The 22592-nt window shown below is 37.4% G+C and overlaps 1 protein-coding gene across 1 annotated transcript in view; it reads right to left on the bottom strand.

The window, feature by feature from the left end:
• The window catches only part of LOC762390 (plexin-A4), a 48820-nt gene that overhangs the window by 12159 nt on the left and 14069 nt on the right, over positions 1-22592 (bottom strand). The window contains exons 5-6 of the mRNA XM_031000005.1: positions 640-752; positions 91-142 (exon numbers count right to left, since the gene is read on the bottom strand). Coding sequence (XP_030855865.1) covers positions 91-142; positions 640-752 — 165 coding nt within the window. The remainder of the gene's footprint in view (positions 1-90; positions 143-639; positions 753-22592) is intronic.

Raw genomic sequence — 22592 nt, 5'->3', positions numbered from 1 at the left:
ATGGGGCCACAAACCTAATTCCTTATATTCTTCTTGATCTAGTATCCCTAAGCAACTGAATTTTTGTTTTGTTTTGTTTTTGCTGAATACCGTTACAAACGATGCACCCAAACTTGATGACGAACAGCCAAACTCACCAAGCCTATACAAAAAGACCAACAACAACAACAACAACCTTAAAATACTCTGAATTATTAAAACTTATCCAATGGCTCAGTTGGTAAATGGTGTTCTTGTAACCGGGGGTAACCGGGAGATCCGTGGATCAAAACCAAGTTGATGAATATGTATGCCTTTTAGAAAGACGTTTATCCTAAGAATCAAGACCTTTGGATAAGGGTTGTCCTTCTTTGCTCACCTGAAGGCATACTTGCTTTCATAGCAGTGAGGTAAAAACTAAACCTCAATCCAATCATTCTTTTTATTGTTAAGTTTCAAACCAAAGAAGATAATTGACCGTTGGATCCGCCCGTAGAGTAGAAAACACGCTTGCTTACGTTAGATTTTATCACCTGACGAAGTGTTGCAGCAGTGCACGTAAGGTCGTGATCTTTTAGATTCCTTGTTGACCATACATTGCGGGACAAACGAATATCACTAGCGATATTATTTTCGATAGCAGGTTGAGTGTTAACATACCTTGCAAGTAGAGTACACCATCCACAGTATGGATCTCCTACACCGTTTGGTCCTTCCACACACTCTGAGCAGGTTGTATAGTTACTGCATTCTTCTACAGGTACCTTCGTGATCTGTGAAAACGACAAGAAAAAGATTACATTAATTTCATACTTAATGTAAGTTTTAATACATAATTTTGCTGTAAGCTAGTAGGGTGTTCTTCAAACATAATCAGATTTACAGAGAGTTAACATCTTTATAAGGTAATGAGAATTAAAAAATTGAAACCTACGAAATCTTTGTAGAAATATTATGATGCATCAGGTTATTACCATAGATTGAATATTTGTATTCGGATTGATTCATTCTACCATGAATGACCTCCATAATTAATCATTAACATCATTATAACCTTCAACATTCAAGGGAAGAAGAAGATTTTCTATTCACAATCACAACAGAATTTCGAGTGCAGATCAAAAAAAAATTCCAAACTATAGGTTTTAAAAAATTATTTAAAAAAAACATGGTCCATACATGATGAAGATCAGAAGGAGCTATCAGAGCTCAAATTGATAAGGAAAGCAATATATCATGAGGAGTGATAATATCAATATTTTAAAACCTATTAAAGAACGTACTTATTTGAAGCCCACCCATGCTGGTTTTTATTCCATCCCGTGGACAGAGGTTTAATAAGGAACCAGATTGTCAACAACTGAAACTAATATTCATGATCATGTTGATAACGGGCGTGGATAGAAAGGAGATTATTTCATACCACAGCCACAAATTGGTTGAAAGAGGAATTTTAACAACCAAATTATTGCAGGGAATGGTGCCTTTCTTCACGGTTTGGTTGATGGTTAGCGGAATGGGATTGAAAGAATGTTGCCCACACATGACGGACAGAGGAAAGATAAAAGGTAAGAAAAGGGAGAGGGGGAGTGAGGGAGGGAGACAGACACAGACAGAGAGAGGGAGAGAGAGAGCGAGAGAGAGAGAGAGAAAGATAGATTGACTGACAGACAGACAGAGGGAGAGAGAAATAGAGGCAGATAGAGAAAGATAGAGAAAGAGAGAGAGAGAGAGGGAGGGAAGAAGAGAGGGAGAGAGGGAGAGAGGGAGAGAGGGAGAGAGAGAGGGAGGGGGAGAGAGAGAGAGAGAGAGAGTGATACACAGACAGACAGACAGAGGGAAATAGAAAGAGAAATACAGAGAGGGGGTAGAGTGAGAAAGGGAGAAAAGAGAATAGCCATGGAAAAGGTATACTACGAGGAGAGAGTGAAGACAATGAGGGAAAAGAGAGACAGACAGCAAGGAATTACAATATGTATGCAGGAAGTGAACGACTCCACGGAGAGTATGAAGATGTGTCAAGTGGGTCATTGAAATTCCTCTCAGGTTCATGACTTTGAGAGAAAATTTCCATAATTATATAAATCTACTAGAGAACAGGTCATTCATTATGTATTTCTGAAGTGCACACCGAACATTTCAGATTAATAATGAATGGAATTCGGCATTTTGTTTTCATGCTAGAAACTGCGTTGGTTCAAATTTTAAAAGAATTACTACGTAAACAAGAGATGCTTAAAAGTAAAGACCAGTTTTGGAAACGCCCCCCTCTCAAAAAATGAAATGGAAGCTCTTATTACCAACCAATCATGTGAAAAAATATGTTTTTGACTAATACGTGATCATACAATTTTTGCAGAGAAACCGCCTACTAATTGATATATTTGGCACATTATTATATCTATTTGGACCTGATAGATATAACGCAAGTGTCGCGCACGTGTCGCGTAGTCCCGTATAAATCTTTCTATTTACAGTGCTTGTAACTTCACTAAGACTGGGCCAAATTTCTTATCATTTTGATGATTCCAGAACCTTGCAGTGCACACCAATACTTATATGCTAGATGATCAACCTTTTTCTGATCGATTCCACAACGTTTCTTTCACAATGCAATAGCATGACGGTTCTTCATTGATCTCCTTCGTAACACTCACACACAAACACACACATGCACACACGCACAGTCTCTGTCTTCTTTTTTTTTTTCTCTCTCTCTCTCTCTATTTAATATATGTCTCCGATCCTCTTTCATTTTAATGATACAAAACGGAAATTGGAAGTAGTAATCAGAGGATCCAAATATCTTGATTTATGGAGAGCGGTTATTAGACAGGTCATGAAAGAGGAGTTTCGGCAACAGATATCAGCCACTCCTCTGTATTTCTTCAGTTCACTTCCATATTTCATCTTTATAGATTTATTACCATTTTGGACAAGCAATTTCTGTCATACATTACAATATTCAATATAATTTCCTGGTAATATTTTCTCCTAATATCTCTCTGTTTCACATCATTAGGCTTATCATAATTATAGGTTGCCTCATAATTCTTTCTGGTAATTACAAGTTCCAAAATCATTATATCATTACTATTTTTTTTTCTGTCACATTGTATGTATGCACCATATGTAAGCATCATGTAATACATCCATTTCATTTATAGATAGTGGCGTTTTACAAGAAAATAGTTCTCATATTACACCGTATCATGATGATGATGATCATCATCATCACCATCATCATCACCATCATCATTGCCCTCATCATTATCACCATCAACAGCAGCATCATCATCTTCATCATCTTCATTATCATTCATCATCACCATCATAATCGCTATCAGCATCATCACCATCACCATCATCATCATCATCATCATCACCATCATCATCTTCATCATCACCATCACCATCATCATTCAGGATAAAAAATAACTGACACAGTAATGGAAAAATGTAATTTCATTTCCCTCTTGTATAATAATCATAAAACTAAACCATAGACCTATCAAAATATTATTTCAATGAACAATTTATCTACATCCCAATCTCCACCTACCGCATCTATCCCAAATGAATAGTAAAAACAGTTAAGAACAATAAGAATATATATAAGGACTGCAAGACTTGTGGTTAAACAGTCATAAGTCACAAATGGTACAATGCATCAACTCTTGAAATACGGTGGCTGTGAGCTTAGTCAACCCCCAAATGGAAACTAGAGAGAAAGTGCAAATCAACAAAATACAAAATAACCCACACCGTCAAAACAATACTCTTCATTTTCCCCCCTTTTTCAAGAAAATCTTTGCACTACCTTTAGGCACTGCCTCCAACCACAATCTATCGAAAGACAATATTTCACAGGTGAAGAAATCAATAATTGTCTGCAATGTTTTGAGGTAAGATAGACAAAATCAAAATTGAACCTTGAGGGGATATATCCAATAAAAGGAATCACATCTCATAACATGTCTATATTTCCCATGCAAGCTCTTCTTGGAGAAACCCCGATTGTATGATCTGAAAAAAGGGGGGAAAATAGATGAGCACTATGCCCTGCAAACTAATGCAACAAGTTAAAAGGGAGAGGTGGTAAAAAAATCAATGAGGATTCATATTGATTCTGATGAGGTTCGAGGAGAGTTTTCTTTTCTTGTCGTGTCAATACTGGGAATATAAAGAAAGGAGCGCTAATATTGCTGATGGAGCGGATATGGAGATAATGGAATTGCCTGCCATGGCGTTGGCACGACTGAAGGAAAAACTGGGGAGGAAATATCCTAGAAAATATGGTCAGAATGAAGATTCTCAAGCCAAACTGGGGGAAAATATAACAATATCTTCATAGCGTTATGGGAAATCATAAGATATCCATTGAGTTTACGCTAAAGGACTATCTATGAAGTGTGACAGTACTTTCTATCATGAGACTTGCTCAATATATTTTTTACTCTACTTTTACATTCATTACATTTGTCCTCATTGAATTCAACCCCCTTTCTCCCCCCCCCCCCCCCCTCTCTCTCTCTCTCTTTCTCTCTCTCTCTGCCTCATCTTCCGGTTCTTCTTCCATTCTTATTTCAATACAGTTATGGTCCACCTACACACATTCCTCCCACTTTGACCTTATGACTTCCGATGCCAAAGGTCATGACCTGTGTGGGTCAAGCATACTACCAGTCAGATGTTCTACTCATCACCTACTATTTCCCATTTCCATCTTGGATTCAATCTAAGGACCCATCTGTTGTTTTCATCGTAAACTTCAGACATCTTAAAAAATATAACAGAAGTAAAGTTGATGACTGAAAGGTTTCACAGACATAATCCATGGACATAATCCACCAGCACGATATTTTGTTGGTAAGGTTTCATTTGCACAGAATTCTCAATATCAGCAGAATCTAGCAGATATTAGAAGCAGTAATGAAAACATAAATCATACAAAACCACTAACCACTAACCAATACCTTAATAAATTAGGACCTTCTATACTGTATTGTTTAATTGTGTACAGTTTATATCGTATGAAATATTAATTCATTTTTTCTCACTTTTTACCATATCATATTACCATATCCTCAACTATTTTGGTAGAACAGATATTTTGTTTGTGGTAGGAGATATGAAAACTGGCACACATAGTGTAACATGCAAATAGTATGTTTTATCATCAAAATTACATAATAAGGGTTAATTTGAGTAATTACTGTACATTGCAAATGGCAGGGTTTTCACTCTATAGCATCACACATCAAGACCGAGTTGCCGATTGGATATTCTCCACATCATTAGTGATCTTAACTTTCAAAACTCATAACTTTCTTATTCTTATTTGTGGAGCATTCGCTAATCTAATCATGCATGAGAAATTCAAATGCATTCTTCCTTCAGATGGCAAACATATTCCAACCGTAGGTCGACTACTTAGAAGCTTTCTTCATTGCAATGGCTGCATTTTCCATCTTCTTCATATGTGTTTATTTGCGAGAGATTCTTTATTCAGTAATGTGGTCGCAACGCTCGCTTCACATTGATTTTTTCCCGCCAGCAAACATTGACCTTGAACGGTGAAGCATGTAAGTCACTTACATCAGATCCACAATCGAGTTAAACTACGCTCCTGAAATAGCACCAAACTTTTCATCAATTATATGAAATGTTGAATGTGTGTGCACAGACTTCAGAAACAAATTTTCAAGAGCACCTTCTTTTATAAGTTTTGAATTTCTTCTGACAATTATTTTGTACTGTTTTAGGATATTTAGTATGTACTTAATGATTTTTTTTTAAATGATCAAAAGTCATCAAGATTTATACAAGGTTTACACCCAACTTAACCCAAGTCCCTACGACAACTACAACAACAACATCAACAACAACAACAACAACAACAATATTAACAACAACCACTACCATCACCCCTACCATCACTACCACTAGCACTAACAATAAAACATTTAAAGAGAAATGACAGGTTCAATATTTTATGTTATCAATGATGATAACAAAGATATACATCATAAACTCCTCTCTTCCAACCACCATCCTCCCCACAAGATTCCCAATAAACTATTATCACAACTGTAAACTGTAATAATAATATTCCGCTTTTATACATCAACGATGTCTCTAACTGCTTTACAGATATATTATTACCCTGGTCTTGAATTCAGGCTTGCCCGCAAACAATGTATGCACATTCTCCACTCCCTGGGGACACATCATTTTACAGGAGTTCACAATGTTGAGCAAACTACATTAATTTTCGCATCCTGTCATATTCCACTTACAATATCTTTTTATTAACACAGGTGACTTTAATTTTAATAAATTGTAAATGAATTTAATTGAACTCCACAAATATATTGGCGGGTACATTTTTGGATAGAACACCTGGGCCAAAATGGCTTATTATATCACAGTATCAAGGACTGACTCAATATGTTATCAATAGTGCATGTGTTGGTCACACACAAACACAGGAGCTCGTACATCTCACCTATTTCCATTAACCAAGATGGGAACCATTCAGGTAAGACGTCTACCATAGAAGGAATTTGTGAGTCAGAGTTGTGAGTGAGTGGATTTCAAGGTCAAAAACATTCACAATGAATGTGATGTACTAGTCTTGTCTCCATACCTTCCATTATCTACCATCTATTTCTCTTATGTCACTGTGTCTATATTCTATACAGTGCTAAGAACACATATATAAGCCTCAGGGAGGGGGGGGGGGGGGGAGAGGGAGGAAGGGAGGCAGAGAGGAAGGCAGATATGCAGAGGGAGGGAGAGAGGGAAAGAGTGAATGGATGGATGGGTGGGTGAGCAAGTGAATGAGGAAAGGAGAGGGAGTGGGAAGGAAAGGGAGTGGTAAGGAGAGGTAGAGGGAGTGGGAAGGAGAGGGAGTGGGTGGATGAGCATTGAGCAAGTGATTTAGATTTTAGGGAGAGAGGGGTAGGGGGTGGGGAGGGATGGAGTAAGGGTGAGAAGGAGTGAATGTCAAAGAGAGTGAGAAAGGAATGGAGAAAGGAATCAATTAAGGGTGGAAAGCGGTGAGAGGGAGGAAGGGAGGGAGGAAAGGATGTAGGAAAGGATGGAGGGAAGGCGGGGATGGACAGAAAGTGTGTTTATATCAATCATGTGATAAATAGTCCTGGCCGTAATCAGGCAGTTGCACCTGTCTGTTATAAATTCCACCATGTTTATTTCCTAAACATTCAGAGAATGCAAGCCTTGGTGTGGTATGCTAATGACAAATGCTAGCTGGTATATCACTCTGCCTAGATGACCAGTGCAGTGATACAAACAGCTTGGGCTCATATGAACAAGTATGTGAGAACATAATACATACAAACTTCTATAAATTCAGGCCGTAACACACTGAGGAACACCAAAGAAGAATAAGCCAATCAAAATAGGGCTATACATTACAAATAAACCCAAAAGCTTCTCCAGCTGGTTTAATGCCTCATTTTTTATTAGGTAATGAACACTTATAATTACAAAATAACATGTATTCATATCATCAAGTGCTTCAATATACTCTTCCTTTTTTGCTTTTAAACACATTTGACTTCTCTAGGTAGAGACATGAAAGCGAGTGAAAACTATTAATAACAAATTAAAGAGAAAATATATCAAGATTTACAATATATTCCATTTTTCTAAATACAATCATAACTTCTCAGAAAGATCTTGCTTTTCAGTAAATATATAGTGAAGATGGAGCAATTTCCTGCACTTTTTATCCTGAACTATAGTATAGATGAGTTGAGAAGAAGCTGGACGGCTCAAGAGTTCCTACTGGGGTCATATCTCTTCCGTGCACTTTCCTACCCCCAACCAAACAGACATGGGAAGCTTGCTTGATTGCTAAATCTCATTTACAAATCAGGTACACATGGGGTCCCTTTTACTTATGAATGGGCATAAATTGGTATTGGGAGCTAATTCACAAGGCGTTATCCACGTCCACAAGATACCCTATAGCTCGAAAGCTGCCCTCCTTTGTGTGCTATACTATAGCTTGCCCTACATCTATGTGCACACACATTAGATGGACGAGGCATTGACAAGATAACCTAATAATATCTCAGGCTGGATGTAAAAGGGTGAATGTCCAGAGAAGTTATTGGATATCCACCATTTATCATTTGAATGTCAATTTGAATCGGTTATCATGAAAAGATTGCCTCGTGTCGGTGAGACACAAAAGAAACTGGGTGACAGAATTAAAGATCATTTATCAGAGCAGTAAGAGATGAAGAAGAAAGGGGAATGGAGAGGAAGGAGGGAGGGAGTGAGAGAGAAAGATAGAGAGACAGGAGAAAAAAAAGGAAAAGGAGCGAAAATATTTGATATCTGCAATCAGGTACTCTGTTTGTAATTCACTGCTTATATGGGCCGACATTTCCTCCAATCTTTTGTGTGTTTTTTTTCTCCTTAAATGACAGTTTTCAGTAAAGTATGAGAATAATTTGAAACATAGAATTTAGCTTTAGGTCTAATGAATGCCCTTTTCACATTCAATTTTTGTGGGTTTTCATGACTGGCACAATGTTTCTGCCTCTTATTTTGAATGTTTTTGACTGCATCTCATTTTGTCTGAACCAATTACTCAATTAACACGTTTAATTAGCAACTAATTACAAAAAGCATGTTTTTTCCTGTATCCTGATGTTTGTGATCACCACACTAAGTACTAATAATTAATTCTTTCATCATATCCAATATGCTTCTGATTCTTCAATACATCGCAATCTTGCCTGTGGTATTGACGGGGTTAACCTAGATTTCCTCCGTACGAGAGAGAGAGCGAGAGAGGAGAGCATCGGCCTTTTATTGTGATTTAGCGTTTGAGATTGGCTGATGGGTTTGATTCAATTATGTAAGACAAGATCTGTGTTAATGGAATTACAACTATATTTGAATGGATGTAGGCAGGTGAATTATCTAAAGGCTATTTTGACAAGACGTGAGATAGCCTTTCCTCAAAGAATTGGCAGTGCTTTTTCTGGAGCAGCCTCGATCTGCTCCCCAGCTGTCTTAATTGGCTAAGGGCAGGTAGAAATGTTGATTTACAATCCAAAACAGTTTTGACAAATTTATATAAAATTTTGAAAAATGAAAATAGTGAGAATATTCAGGCATTGTAGATAAGCACTAATGTGGGAGAATTGAAAAGCTTTAAAAAAAATCCTGATATAATATGCCTTTTATGTCTTTGACGTTCTGTCTCGTACATAAAAGTTCCTTGTGGATACTTTATCTTTAAACTTTATTTGCATTCACAAATTATGTGACAACCCTGACAATATGGCTATCAAAAACATAATGTTCTACAACCTATAGCCAGGTATGAATAAATCAAATAAAGGCATAGAGGCACTCATTTTTTGTGGAATGAGAAACATAACTGTTCTCTTTGTTGGAAACTTAACCCAGTAACCGTCTTATAAACTCTGTGTCAACTGAAGAGAGAGGCATACTCAACTAAACTCTTCTGGCTATTTTCTGAAGAAATACAGCGCTGCATTCAGCAAGCTTTTAGCTTTTAAGAAGCTAGCTCCCTCTATCTGCAGAGGGCCTTGTAAGCCTTCTAAAGACTTGGCAATATTAATCTTCATGGTTGACAAGTAGGTCTACATCAATACATTGAATTTTCCATTTCTTAACATTTATCATAAAAAACTCCCACTCTGAATCTAAATATGTCTCTTTCACTCCTCTCTTATGCAATCTCTCCCTCTCTCTCTCTCTCTCTCTCTCTCTTTCTCTCTCGCTCTGTCTCTGTCTCTCTCTATGCCAGTTTTCCCATCTTTCCCTCTCATTGGTAGCATTCTACCCTTTCATTCTCTGCTAAAATGGACGCATCTGAGGCATCTATTGTTGTGTAGCCATACCTTTTTAATCAGTCGGGGGCTGCTGCGAGCCTGACTAGCTAGCCTTCGTCTTCAGAGCCGCATAATTGCGTCTCTTTTCGTGCCAGCGTCAGCCCGGGGTATTGTCGCTGGCCTTGTAATTTGCTGCATGCTCAACATTCACATAACATTTATTGGAAGCTGAACGAGCAAAGCCAAGTGACTTTTGCACGCCACTCTGCTTGTTCTATTGTAATCGAATGAACGAGAAGCATCCTTGGGAACGGCAAGCTTTGAAACACACCGAATCTTTATCGTAAGAAAGAGGTTGCCTTGTAAGATGTAGAATAGAAGAATGGCAAATATCTGATCAAAACAGACCTTCAATAAAAAACCAATTCATAGAGAATATTATGTGAGTCACATGCAAACTTTTCTTAATTACATCGCTTTCTAATATCTCATGATTCTTCTCTGCGCATAGCCTTCCAACTTGAAGGAAATAAATAAAAGAGTCCAATAAATCTAGATTGTGTATCATACAAGCATAAAAACAGAAAAACATATGATGAGGTAATGTGTAGTTTTGGATAGGTGATAGATGTCGGTGGTGAACGGTTTTATGAGTGATGATGCAACAAACAGCGAGAGGATGCATATATTTATCATCTTTTCACCCATCTTGGCCATTGCTATTCCTTACTCTTCTCATATCACTATTCCCTACAGAAGATACGAGATATGAACCCCACAGCTACCACCATCTATGCTTACAACCCTGTTAGATACCATGCAGGGAAGATCGGGCATCTCTATCAGCGCATTCACGGCGATCGGCAAACGGTCTGAAAGCGGTCGCTATGCTGGCAGGTGTGGCCTGTATTGATTTTCATTAGGTCGCCGTCAGCCGGAATTAGGCGCTTAAGATGTGTGCCCCTTTAATCTAATCATGGACAAGGATTGGGCTTGTCGAGAAGTGCGTGCGTATGATGGATACGCACGATATGAGCTATGGATGGAAAAAATGTATTGATCAAAATACTCCCCCTTCCCCTCTTTTTCATTTCGATGAAAATAATGTAAAATATCCTCTGCTGAGGGCAACAAGGGGGTCGATTCCTGTCCCTTTGATAAAGAATTAATTCTCTTCTTGCTCTCAAAAAGATATCTATATCATAAACCCCCCTTCAGGTATCAAAGCCATCGTTTAATAATGTTAAATCTGAGATGCATGGCCCTACCTGTTATCAGCGTCTGTGATATGGTGTACAGTAATATTGAAACCCTAAAAATTTGTGCTTCAAAACAATCAAGCATTGCCTCAAAGAAGTAAAAATTAAGTGATTTACCATACTCATTTCCCCAATAGACTGAGTGTTATAAAATTTTCGAAATTTCAATTTCCATTCATAAATATCTTGATAATCAGACAGGCAATTGGCTTGTATAGTTCATGGGATTCCTGACTGACCTAAATGTTTATAATTGTGATTGCAGCATGAGCTAAATCCATGATTTTGTTTCAGAATCTGAAGCAAAGATACCCAATTCCTTTAACGAGAAGTGAGCATCCGTTCTAAGAGGACATGTTTACAAATGCAAAGGTATTCGACATCTACAGTAAACAAGATAAGTCTGAATGACTGTCATGAATATTTCAATAATAAATCTACATTTCGGTAGTGAAATCCTTTCTCAAATGAAAAAAAGTAACCTTTACCAGTTTACCGGCAGTATCTGTGAAAACAACCTAAAATAGACTTTGCTGGATATACATCATGAATTATATTGCATACACTACTTCAGCAGACAAATGTGTGCTAATTCATTTCAAGAAATTATTCTCGACACAGCTATGCATCATTTTTTTCACAACTGAGTCAATAGAGAGGCACCTCAAATTGTGGTGTTTTTTCTAAGAAGCCTTTGAATTCAGGAGATCTTGAAAATACGGAGCCAATTTCAAAAGAGATATAATTGCTTTTTAATTCGACACATATCATATTAATAAAAGCAATCACTCATCATTCATAGAGTGGTAATAACCTATGCCTGAATGACAATACAATCGACACCTCCTCATCTGAGTATAACCTGTCAAACCAAATCAAAAAATCCTTTGTTCCAATTGATACCTGAACGACCGACCGACCGATACGCTCGCCATCAAACAACCATTGCTACCAATTACCGCGTCTGTTTATACCTCCCTAACGCAACCCACTCACTACAAGTGACAAAGCAGCTATGCGTGTTCCGAATCAAAAGGATGGGCAGCCGAAGCTGAATCGAAATCAAATCTGACTTGAATATCAATTTCAGCCTGACAGGAGCTAGAAGTCACCCTTTGGTTCAATTTGTAATAAAGATGTCCTAACAAATTGACAAATGGCAGCTTAGAGACGTAACTGACGTGAGGAAAAACAGGAGAAATGAACGAGCTTGTTTGGCAGTAAACATGTCTGTTTCAAGTTGTAGGGCAATCAAGATTATCTTTCTAATAATATGCGTGACTTGAGATGTGAATAATTATCCACGTACATTCGTTGACAGGCATATCTGCAGCTCATCAGTTACATTAAGTGTATTGATGATACCCCATCTTTATAAATGTGAATAACAGTATGTCATGAATCTGTTTTCATCTTTGAAAGGGTAACTCATTATAAATCTTGAAATGATTCTTCAAATTACATTTATACACAAGATTATAATGTTTTAAATAAATTTGGTGAAACTGAGAATTTATTCTGCTACAATCAGGATCCTGACTCATAATTGAATTTCTATAATATGAGTAATTAATATTATCAATATATGTACCTATTATTTCAGAATTGAAAATAAGTGTTGTTTTAAGATCTCCACTTCTAGACACAGTCAAATCGATAACAAGCAAAATAAGTCTCATCCAATCTAGGAACGATTGCATTTTATTCCATTGATATGATCGCAATACAATTCTACTCACAAACCCACTACACGCAGTCTGGTGTATTAAAAATGAGTAGTCAGTTGAAATACGATCTCACAAATCAATAGTTAATGGCTGAGCTAGGCCTGGCTACTTAATTGCTCTCTCTTCCTTTAATTGACTCTGTTGTGAAGTGATCTACTGCCAAAAAAGGGCTCAAATGAGATATTTATGATTATAAAGACTAGCTGATGCAGATGCTATGGGAGGGTACATGTAAATAATGCTCTAACTTTAATAGGGCTTGTTAGATTGGAAAATAATCATACTAATCACTGTTACAGTACAGTAGGTACAACGGCCCACGCCTGAATTATGCACATCGTATATTATGTTACATTCCATCTGTTAGACAAGAGAAATAACACTATTTTTGGTTATGATCAACTATGTACCTGTTTCAATAGTTTGAACAGAATAGACATTATTTTTCATGGACTGTTAACATTAAAACCATTACCGGTACTCATTTTAAAGCATAATCATGTGTAAGATGCATATGGGAACATACTAACTGTCCTAACAAAGATATACAAAAATCACAATATCACATAATTAGGTCAAACTCATAATTATAGAGATCTGGGACAGCATCTCAAACATTTCTGCCAAAAAGGTCTGGAGATGTACAGATTAATTTAACCCATATAGGCTGCTCTATTCACCGTATCGGGAAAAAAAATAAGAGGAATTCAGTATCCACTATAAAAAACATAGATCCATTCTGAGAAACAGAAATAAATTTAAATGCCTAGTGCTGTAACGTTTTCTATTTTGGTCACTTATATTTTCTTCTTCCCATCCTTTTATTTTTCCCCGTTGAAGCTCAATGGAGTGTGGGATTGATTCCAGGTCAGTATAAAACTGACAATGAGCTTATCCGGGATGCGGAGAGTAAAAGAGGGAACAAGAACATAATGAAAACAGACCAACCCAAAATCAAATCAACACTGTCTGGAAAAACAGTCGTGCGGAATTCAATTATGCGCATGGTTGTGGTGCGAATTAACAGCTGACGTGGTAACATATATTCTATTGATTAGGGCTGGGAGAGGTGGCGAGTTAGGTATTCATGGAGCGGGCTTGTCGAGGGATTAAGCTAATAAATGACAAGGTTTAACCACTATCATTAGATGATTATGTTCGCCTTCAGGCGCCATTATATGATAATTATTACACATAAACCAGATATGTTAATTTCATTAGTGGAGTGTACAGTAGTACGATTATCATTCATTGGATTCATAAGCAACACAATGACGAATATAAGTTGATTTAACATGGAATGAATGAAGCGGTGCCCTACAAATCAACATATAATGAGTGTTTTTTGAAGGGGATGCTTATATTATATGTTAATGAAACCATGAAACAGTTGCATTTCTGCTGCACTTGTAAGACAGATCCACCTTTGTCTATGTGTACACAGGTCAAATGAAAAAGCAGTGCAAAATGAGTAAGAAGTGCAATATGGCGAGTTCAAGAATAAACTTATGCAGCATACACACATTTTCACATGCAAATAAAAAGTACTCCTTCAATAATTCAATATCTAGCGCGTTTCCAAAAGCTGCGTTTCCCAAAGCCAACCATACTGCAGCGCCCAATCACAATGCCCACCACGTCCGTCTGTCCAGTCTCCCGAGACCACGTATTAATCCTAGCATGGGACTAAGCAATTTGCTAGCTTATTGCGCTCAACTCGGAATAAGAGCATTAGAAATTCACTCAACGCATCCCACTGAATCATTTCTCCATTTCTTTGCCTTGCAAATTGCCTACTCAATTAGGCTGTCACAGCTCGACCCAAAGCCTTTTTATGCTTGCTTTTAAGAATGAATTTGAATTTCCGTATCAAATATCATAATCTGCTTTCATATTTGTGCCCTGAATTTTTCTTCGGTGTCATTTTTTCCTTCCTGCGTCTTGCATCCTCCTCAAGCTGGACAATAAAATCCCCTCCGAGATTATTTCCCCCCATCATCCAGTATCGATGAAAGGGGGAGGGGTCGGGGAGGAGAGGGAAGGGGGAGGGGGGTCGGACGAGGAAGCAGGCATGCATCTTGTAAAGTTCACAGAGTTGAAGCATTATTTGATTCTCATGTAGCCTCCTGGAAGGAGGTATACTTAGAGAGAAGGAGAGGGGAAGAGAGGAAAATGATGTCATGCGTAATGAACATCAAATCAGAATACGTTTCTTCGGCACACATATATATCTCAGGCTCCGAACCTGAACTCGTATGACTGCTTGTATCTGCCCTGCATGTGCTTACATTAACTATTACATGCAAACAACCATTGAGTCCAAGGACACATTGTAAAAATTGATAACAAACCAAATAAAGACAAATTCATTTTCCCAAGTGACATTTGTTGGTGAATGTCATGGTATCCCCCCTTCATAATTTGTTGAAAAAACATCTATAAACATAACAAGAAATATAAAGTAGCCATTTGATAAAATATGAACTTAACCATTCTTGGAAGCTATAGGTATCTTGTGCCTTTACAAGCAATTGAAGATACATCAGATTACATCTGTGTACAATATAATCCCTACATGTACCAGAAAGACCCCTCAATGTCCTCGCAAGTACTCTATTGAAAATATTTATCAAAATGATTTTATCGTTTATTTATCCAATGTTCTCAAGGCAAACAGTTTGGGGTCTATTGCAAAGCGTAACAATACAATCTGACAAATGTCAGCACCATTCTTCAAAACATATCTCAATCTTTCCATTTTCCATTCAATAATGAAAAACTAGTATGAATTGCAACATGCATGCGCTGGAGATCGAGGCATTGACTGCCTGATATCCGTAGAGACAGGCAGGACTGCAATGGCGATAGGGGAGGTGTAGATGTATGAATGATGTTAGCCCAGGGGTATCATTGGGAGTTGTTTGTCAACGCATGGCCAGGTGTGGCTATTGTAGTCCCTTCAAATGATTTATTCCATTTTTTTCTTCTCTTTCTTTCTTTGAATGAACCTGAAGATGCATTGACGCATTTGTGGTTTGGGTGTTGTGTGAATATGATCTGCGAACATCTGCAACTATACAGCTTCGATTTCTAACCGCTCCGCCTTCCCATTTGTCATCCTGTTTTTTCTATCTGTGAAAATCAGCAAACACCATCACATACTTGATTTATATCTTACAATGTGATAATTTGAATTTGTAAATATGTCATGATTTTAAAATAATGGGCCGCATCTAGAAAAGGTATAAAAAGACATTATAATTACTTTTGTTTAAATGTACAAGCATAGTGGAAGATAAAAAACAACAACAAAAATCAAGATATATAAATACAAATATTATGAGCCTACAATAAAGACTTTTCCTGAATACCATTTCTTCAACAAAGCTGATGTCGAAGAAAGAAAATTTATGTTCTTTTTAAATAATTATTTATTGCTCTACATGTCATAAGAAAAGTGAAGTTTTCACAAGCTGAACACTAATATAAATCTCACATGAAAATAAATGCATGTTTTGCCTAAAGGCATTGGTATTACAAGCCATTAAAAGTTGTTGACAACTCCAATGGCTACACTTAAAATCTGATGATGAAATTGAAAAATGGACTGTTTACATAACGCACATAAATCATAACAGACTGGACAGAGACTACCAAATATGGTCACAACTTTCGTCAAGCCTTTCATCTTTGCTTTCCTCCTTACTGAACCCCAAAAAGAAGGCGACTAAACATCTAGGATTCCTCTCAAATCCAAATCCAAATAAACAGAGTATAAACGTGGATTTCCTTCCACACTCTTGAAATAGAAGCGTGTCCTTACATGGCATGTCTGGTCGGGCCTAGAGGGCTTTCCGTACTTCGTGCAGGTCTACAAAGTTCTACTACTACTACTAGCAGATAGAAGGAAATGAAGAGAGCCATGCCGATGGAAAGGATTTCACACATAGTATATTACTTTTATAGACACTCACATACAGTCTATCAGTCAATACGATAAACAGAAACAGAGAGAACAGCTTTCAAAACTATCAAGAATAAAACTTTCATGCGCGGTTGAAACCATATTTCAAACCCATTATTGATACATTTTTTTTAACCAACACAACTTTTCAATATTGCGAACGTTGTCTTGAATGATCATATTTTTCATAAAACTGTTGTGAAACTTTAGAGCCCAGACTTGGACCAGAAAGAGGAGGGTACAGAGTCAGTCTAGACAAGATGGAATTGGTTTCAGGAGAAGAGGAAGAGGATATCGTTGACATTGGTCACATGGGCATTTGTTCTACTTCATTGTTTCCTCTGTGTTGGGGATTGGGGGTAGGAGGGTTCAGCATGGGAAATGGATCAAAATAGCACCCCGATAATTGTGATCATTTCTGCTGAGTAACTAGCAGTTAAAAAAAAAAAAAAAATGGAAGCACTTGTTTTTAGTATAGGGTACAGGATGAACTAGTTTTTTTGTATCCAGGTGCGCGGAGTACAGTAGATACAGCCTAGATGAGAGACACATTTAACCTGATATTTTAAACAGACTGATAACATAATGATGATGGTTCCCCTTGCTTCTCAATCCATCATGGCAAACTCACAGAGACAGGTTCTAATAAAAGATTTCTATTTCAGTATGATTACTCGTTTCACTTGTAGCATATATATATATAGCTCCATTGTGATGCATCTCAAGCAATGACATCCCAGGGAGAGATCAGGTTTGACAGGGCCAATGAGAGGTGTTCAGCTTTCAACTGGAAAACTAGAAATTTTCACAAATTCGCAAATATTTCATGTTATGATTCAATCCAACTTCTTCAATCAAATATTTCTTGACATGAAACATGCACAAATCTTGATCATTCCAGAAATGTATGTTTCATGCATGCAAAGTTTCTGGCTTGACAGCATATAGAGGCCTACATTCTAAAGAAGAACCCACATAAAAGGAAGAAAGTTAGCTTGGATGATAAATATTGTATCAAACCATATTATGTTCATGAAAATGTATGATGAAACAAAAAAGATGCAGAAACCAATAAATCATATCAAATCAAATACATTAATCTTTCATAGAATGGTCATCGGAAAGGAAGCAGAGAAATCCGAGAAATAAATTAGTCAATGTTTGTATAGACTCTATAGAGTTATGGTAGTATTAATCATTTTTGCTGACAATTTTGAATGACAATATGTCTGATAAATGACTCTAATTTAGTTCAAACCCCTACTTGTGGTGAATATTTTTTCTCCCAAATGTGTACATTAGACAAATATAAATAATGATTTGCACAATCTACAACCCCCCCCCACCCCCCCCCCCCCCTCCAGCCCATCTGTTTTGTCATATAAAAGTGCAAATCTATTCCCCCCTTACTAATGGCCCCTTGAATAACTTAGCACCAAACTTTGGGAGTTCAATTTTTACGGTGGGAATGATTCCAGAAAGGATTTTCCTGTCCCAAGAGAAAGAAGGGACAATATGTAGGAAAAAAAGAAAGTGTAAGATTGATTTCTAAGAGGGGTGTAGATCATCTTCTTTCTAGCTACAGGCATCTACAATTAATTTCATATTCAGACACCTGCACCAGAAGGTTGTATTTTCGTCGCCCCTTAGGCAACGAGGAAAGGCCCGTATTCTCTTCACTCTTTACTCTTTAGCTATCTCTCTTCTCCTCTCATCTCTTTCTTTTCCTCTCATCTCATCTCATCTCTCTCCACCTCTTCTCATCTCTCTCCTCCTCTCATCTCTCTCCTCCCCTTCATCTCTCTCTCCTCTCCCACTCTCTCTCTCTCTCTCTCTCTCTCTCTCTCTCTCATCTCTCTCCATCTCTCTCCACCTCTCATCTCATCTCTCTCTGTCTGTCGCTCTTTGTCGCTCTCTGTCTTTACAATTTCTTCTCCAGATACCAGAACAATTTCTTTCTTTGGGAGGGGTGGGTAGTAACAGTAGCCCCATGAGCAACAAATTTTCATCAAAAGTGCACTTTTACGTGTCACGTCATCCCTCCCACCCCTCCCCCCTAAATCTTATCATTTATTCTTATTATCATAATTTCATTTATAAAGACGAACAATATACAAAGGAGTGGAGACAATAGGACAATAATTTGAGGTTGGGGTATCATAGATAATTGGTGTTGACTTTTAGATTCCTCGTCCTCATCTTCTCCACTAAATTCTTACTATCCTATGATTAATGATCTGTCTCGTTTATTAATAAATCAAAGCAAATATATACAACTATATGTGGTAGATCCTGAAAAATGGAGGATGCCTTTAATATGTATTTGACTTGGAGTAAAATCATAGCAAGCATCTATTTTCTTTTTTCTTTTTTCTTAGTTAGATACAGTTCAGAGAATATGATTTCCTTTGGAATTTCCTTATTTCACACATTGTAGGCCCAAGTGCATCTATATCAAAACAACAAATACTTAACTCTCATCATTTGAGGCTTGATATAACACATTATTGGGAACTTGACTCGATTCGAAATGTCCCCCTCCCCCTTTTCAATACTTAGGTATTTTGCTTAGAATCTGTTTTCTTACTTGAAATAATTACTGTCCATGGTATTAGAATCGAAACTGGTATAGCCACGCTCCGAATAAACTTAGCTATCTTCCAGAGCACATACTTTGTTACCAACCGCAAAAAAAGCTCAATAATATGCCAGATGCTACCATGATGGAAAATAAATTTTAATGGTGTAGACCTCAACATGCAGCTGTTGATCTGTTTTCTCAGAAATACACAGATTCAATAGAAACTGATGACTTTCAATGACTTTCATTTCTGTAAATGGTTTTCATTAATTTCCTAGTCTGATTAAAAAAGAGACTTTTCCACACTATCAAAACATCGCTTTATACAAAGGATTTGTAAGTTGCCCAGTGTCGATTAAAAACAGCAATTACAGATTTTTTTTTTTCTAATGCAAAAAGAAAAACAAATTAAAATGCATATATTCAATGTTGTCAATTTTCTCTCATTTTGGGTAACAGCCATTTTCACTAAATAAAGTAAATTTCACTGATGAAATTCTAAACAGGTTTACAAATACATGCTTTACTCCTAAGTATATAAATGCACCCAATATTATTTCAGTCTTGCCAGCCATGGCATCAATACAGTCACGATGATGCATAAAACAGGCAGGAACCCAACACAGGGTACGATTCGCTAGTTCAACAAGGGAGCTACCGATACATCCATGATCCATTAATGGGCTATCTTACATACTTGTAAGCAAGTGATAAATGCTCATTAGTATTTGTTACTCTAATCAATAAGCTGGATGGATATCCCGTCTTCCAAGCAAACAATTACCCCCCTCGTATCACCCAAGCCTCCGTCCGTGTATTCATACCCTAGAAATGACAGGAAACAACCAGCGAGGCTCGCGGGGCCGGGCAAAAAGAACCCCGGCCAGCCTGCACAGCCACAGGAAAAGGAAAGGGAATTCTACGACATAGATCTACCAAGATATAAAATGACAACATCACAAATATTACGAGGGCGAACGAAATTCTATTCCCCGCGATCAATAAATCAATACCAACTGTGTATTAGAAGCGATCAGAGCGGTGTAATATAACGCCGCTTTCGACACCTCACAGGCGCTATGAATACAGATGATCGTGATATGTTCTGCTCCCGATGTAGCAATGCATCTAACATCATATACGCTGAGATCGATTATCCCTATATCATTATTAGGTCCGAGTTTATGCCACTGCATGCTTCAAAATAACATTTCTTGTTTGAAGTGGATGAATCTATTTTCAATGTCTACAGTATTTTCGCTCGACAGGTTATCTCAAGTTTCAAAATGCACACAGGCAACATGTCAAAACCGAGAGAAATTATGCCTTTTACTTTCTGTAATGCTTCTACAGTGATAGAAAACTCAATGTGTGATCCTAGCCCATATTAAAACATTTGTATAATTGCCTACTTGATATTATGATATTAATCTGAGAAAAATTCACTGAAAAATTAATAAGTACAATTCATTAGTGACTATGATTAGAGATCTATGAATATTTATTCATATTTTCTAACAGGTAATATGTTCTTTTCAAATGAGCAAAACTCTAATAATGAACTGGATAAATCAAAGTCCGCCATCAACCCTCCTCCTCCCCAATAACATTACCTGGGTGTTTCCTCGACAAGTGTGAAAACTTGGCGACAATATTTGAGCATTCCTTTCCTTTCTTAGCACATACCATTCATTCTACCTAGCCCACCTCCAAAAAGCCTCAACAGGCCTGTCCTCATCAGCTCGAGTTTGCCAAATAACCTGCTATTTTAACTAGCCCGATCGCAAATTAACCAGTTAATTTGCATCTTCATCAGCCAGCAGTTACAATTAGTGGGATATTTGGTTGAGATAATATCCCAAGAAATGTTGGTCTTGTTTCCAAAATTTCAAGCTTCAGGATAATATCCATGAAAATAGCACGATATTTGGCAAACTCGAGCCGATGAAGACATGCCTATTGTTACAAACACAACTTCCAAGGTTACTTCAAAACCAAGGTTTACAATCATTTCTAGTCCACTTAGCAAACTCTTTACCTCTTCAGTGGAAAGGACGTGAGAGGATTGACAGAACGTTTAATGCCACACAGCAGGTGGAATTGAAGTTTCTTTTCAGAACTCAACAATATCTAGGACTAGGAGATATTAAGCAAACAAGGAACCCACCGAATGGAGAAATTCTTGAGGACAATATTAAATACATCGTGGAGCAATAACATTGATGTTTAGCATGATACTTGAGCTTCTTGTGTCAATGAGTGCATTGAGATGGTCGAGAATGAACAGTAGTTTTCGCTTTCCCACGTTCATAGAATGGCTGGACAATATAATCTCAATGTATGAAGTACACATGTTTCTGAATTTCCAATATTACAAATTGAATTCTATAATCTATATTCCAATCTGAAGCGAGCCAAGTGAGAGGAAGTCCTGGAATAGCTTTCCCATGATAGAGTCCTACCGTAAACGATTAAAGCGAAGGAAATGAATGCCCACATGCTATAGTGAACGGTAGGAAACTGTGGTAGGGGTTGTTTTTAGAACACCATGAAAACACTTGCATATCACCTCACAAACATCTTCTCTCTCTCAGCAAGATCTAAAGCAGGGTAACATTCGAGAAGTGGAGGGGCGGAGACCTGGATCACTGCCCTTTCCTAAGGTTTATCTCACCTAGATCTTGTATGGCATGGAAATTAGCTCAAGTAGGTTGTTTCCTTGCTGAATGCCGGTAGCCTTGGTAATGAGCTAGCCAGTCAACATAGATTACATTTACATTCTACATTTGGCCTTATTAACTTGACAAAGCATGCTCAGGTAATATCATTCTGTCCTCAGGTTCTCCTTCTGTCTACACCCCCCCCCCCAGTTTAGATAGGGAAAACTAAGCGGTATGAATAGTTTTGTATGATGAATCTATTGCAGTAGGTTTTTGTTTTTTCTTGGTTAACTCATGAAGAATGGAGGTCTAATTGCAGAACGATTGATGTAAAATATACGGACTGTTCACAATCACAAAATTCCCTGCTATATAGTTTCTTTAAAAGGTGTTTCATCTCAGATGAATGGACCCTATAATATTCATGGGAACCCTTCACACTTTAAACAAAACTAATTCTTCATACCATTACCCTTAATTTTCTTTCTACATTGCTCAAAATTCCTTTGTCTCGATATCGAAACCCCTTAAAGGAAATCATACACGCTTGTAATCACCACCTCCCTGTTCAGATTGGCAA

Source organism: Strongylocentrotus purpuratus, unplaced genomic scaffold, assembly GCF_000002235.5.
Source record: "Strongylocentrotus purpuratus isolate Spur 01 unplaced genomic scaffold, Spur_5.0 spur5_scaffold_6, whole genome shotgun sequence".
Taxonomy (NCBI): Eukaryota; Metazoa; Echinodermata; class Echinoidea; order Camarodonta; family Strongylocentrotidae; genus Strongylocentrotus; species Strongylocentrotus purpuratus.
Note: the sequence above shows the minus strand (reverse complement) of the source record. Positions and strands in the feature narration are given on the sequence as shown.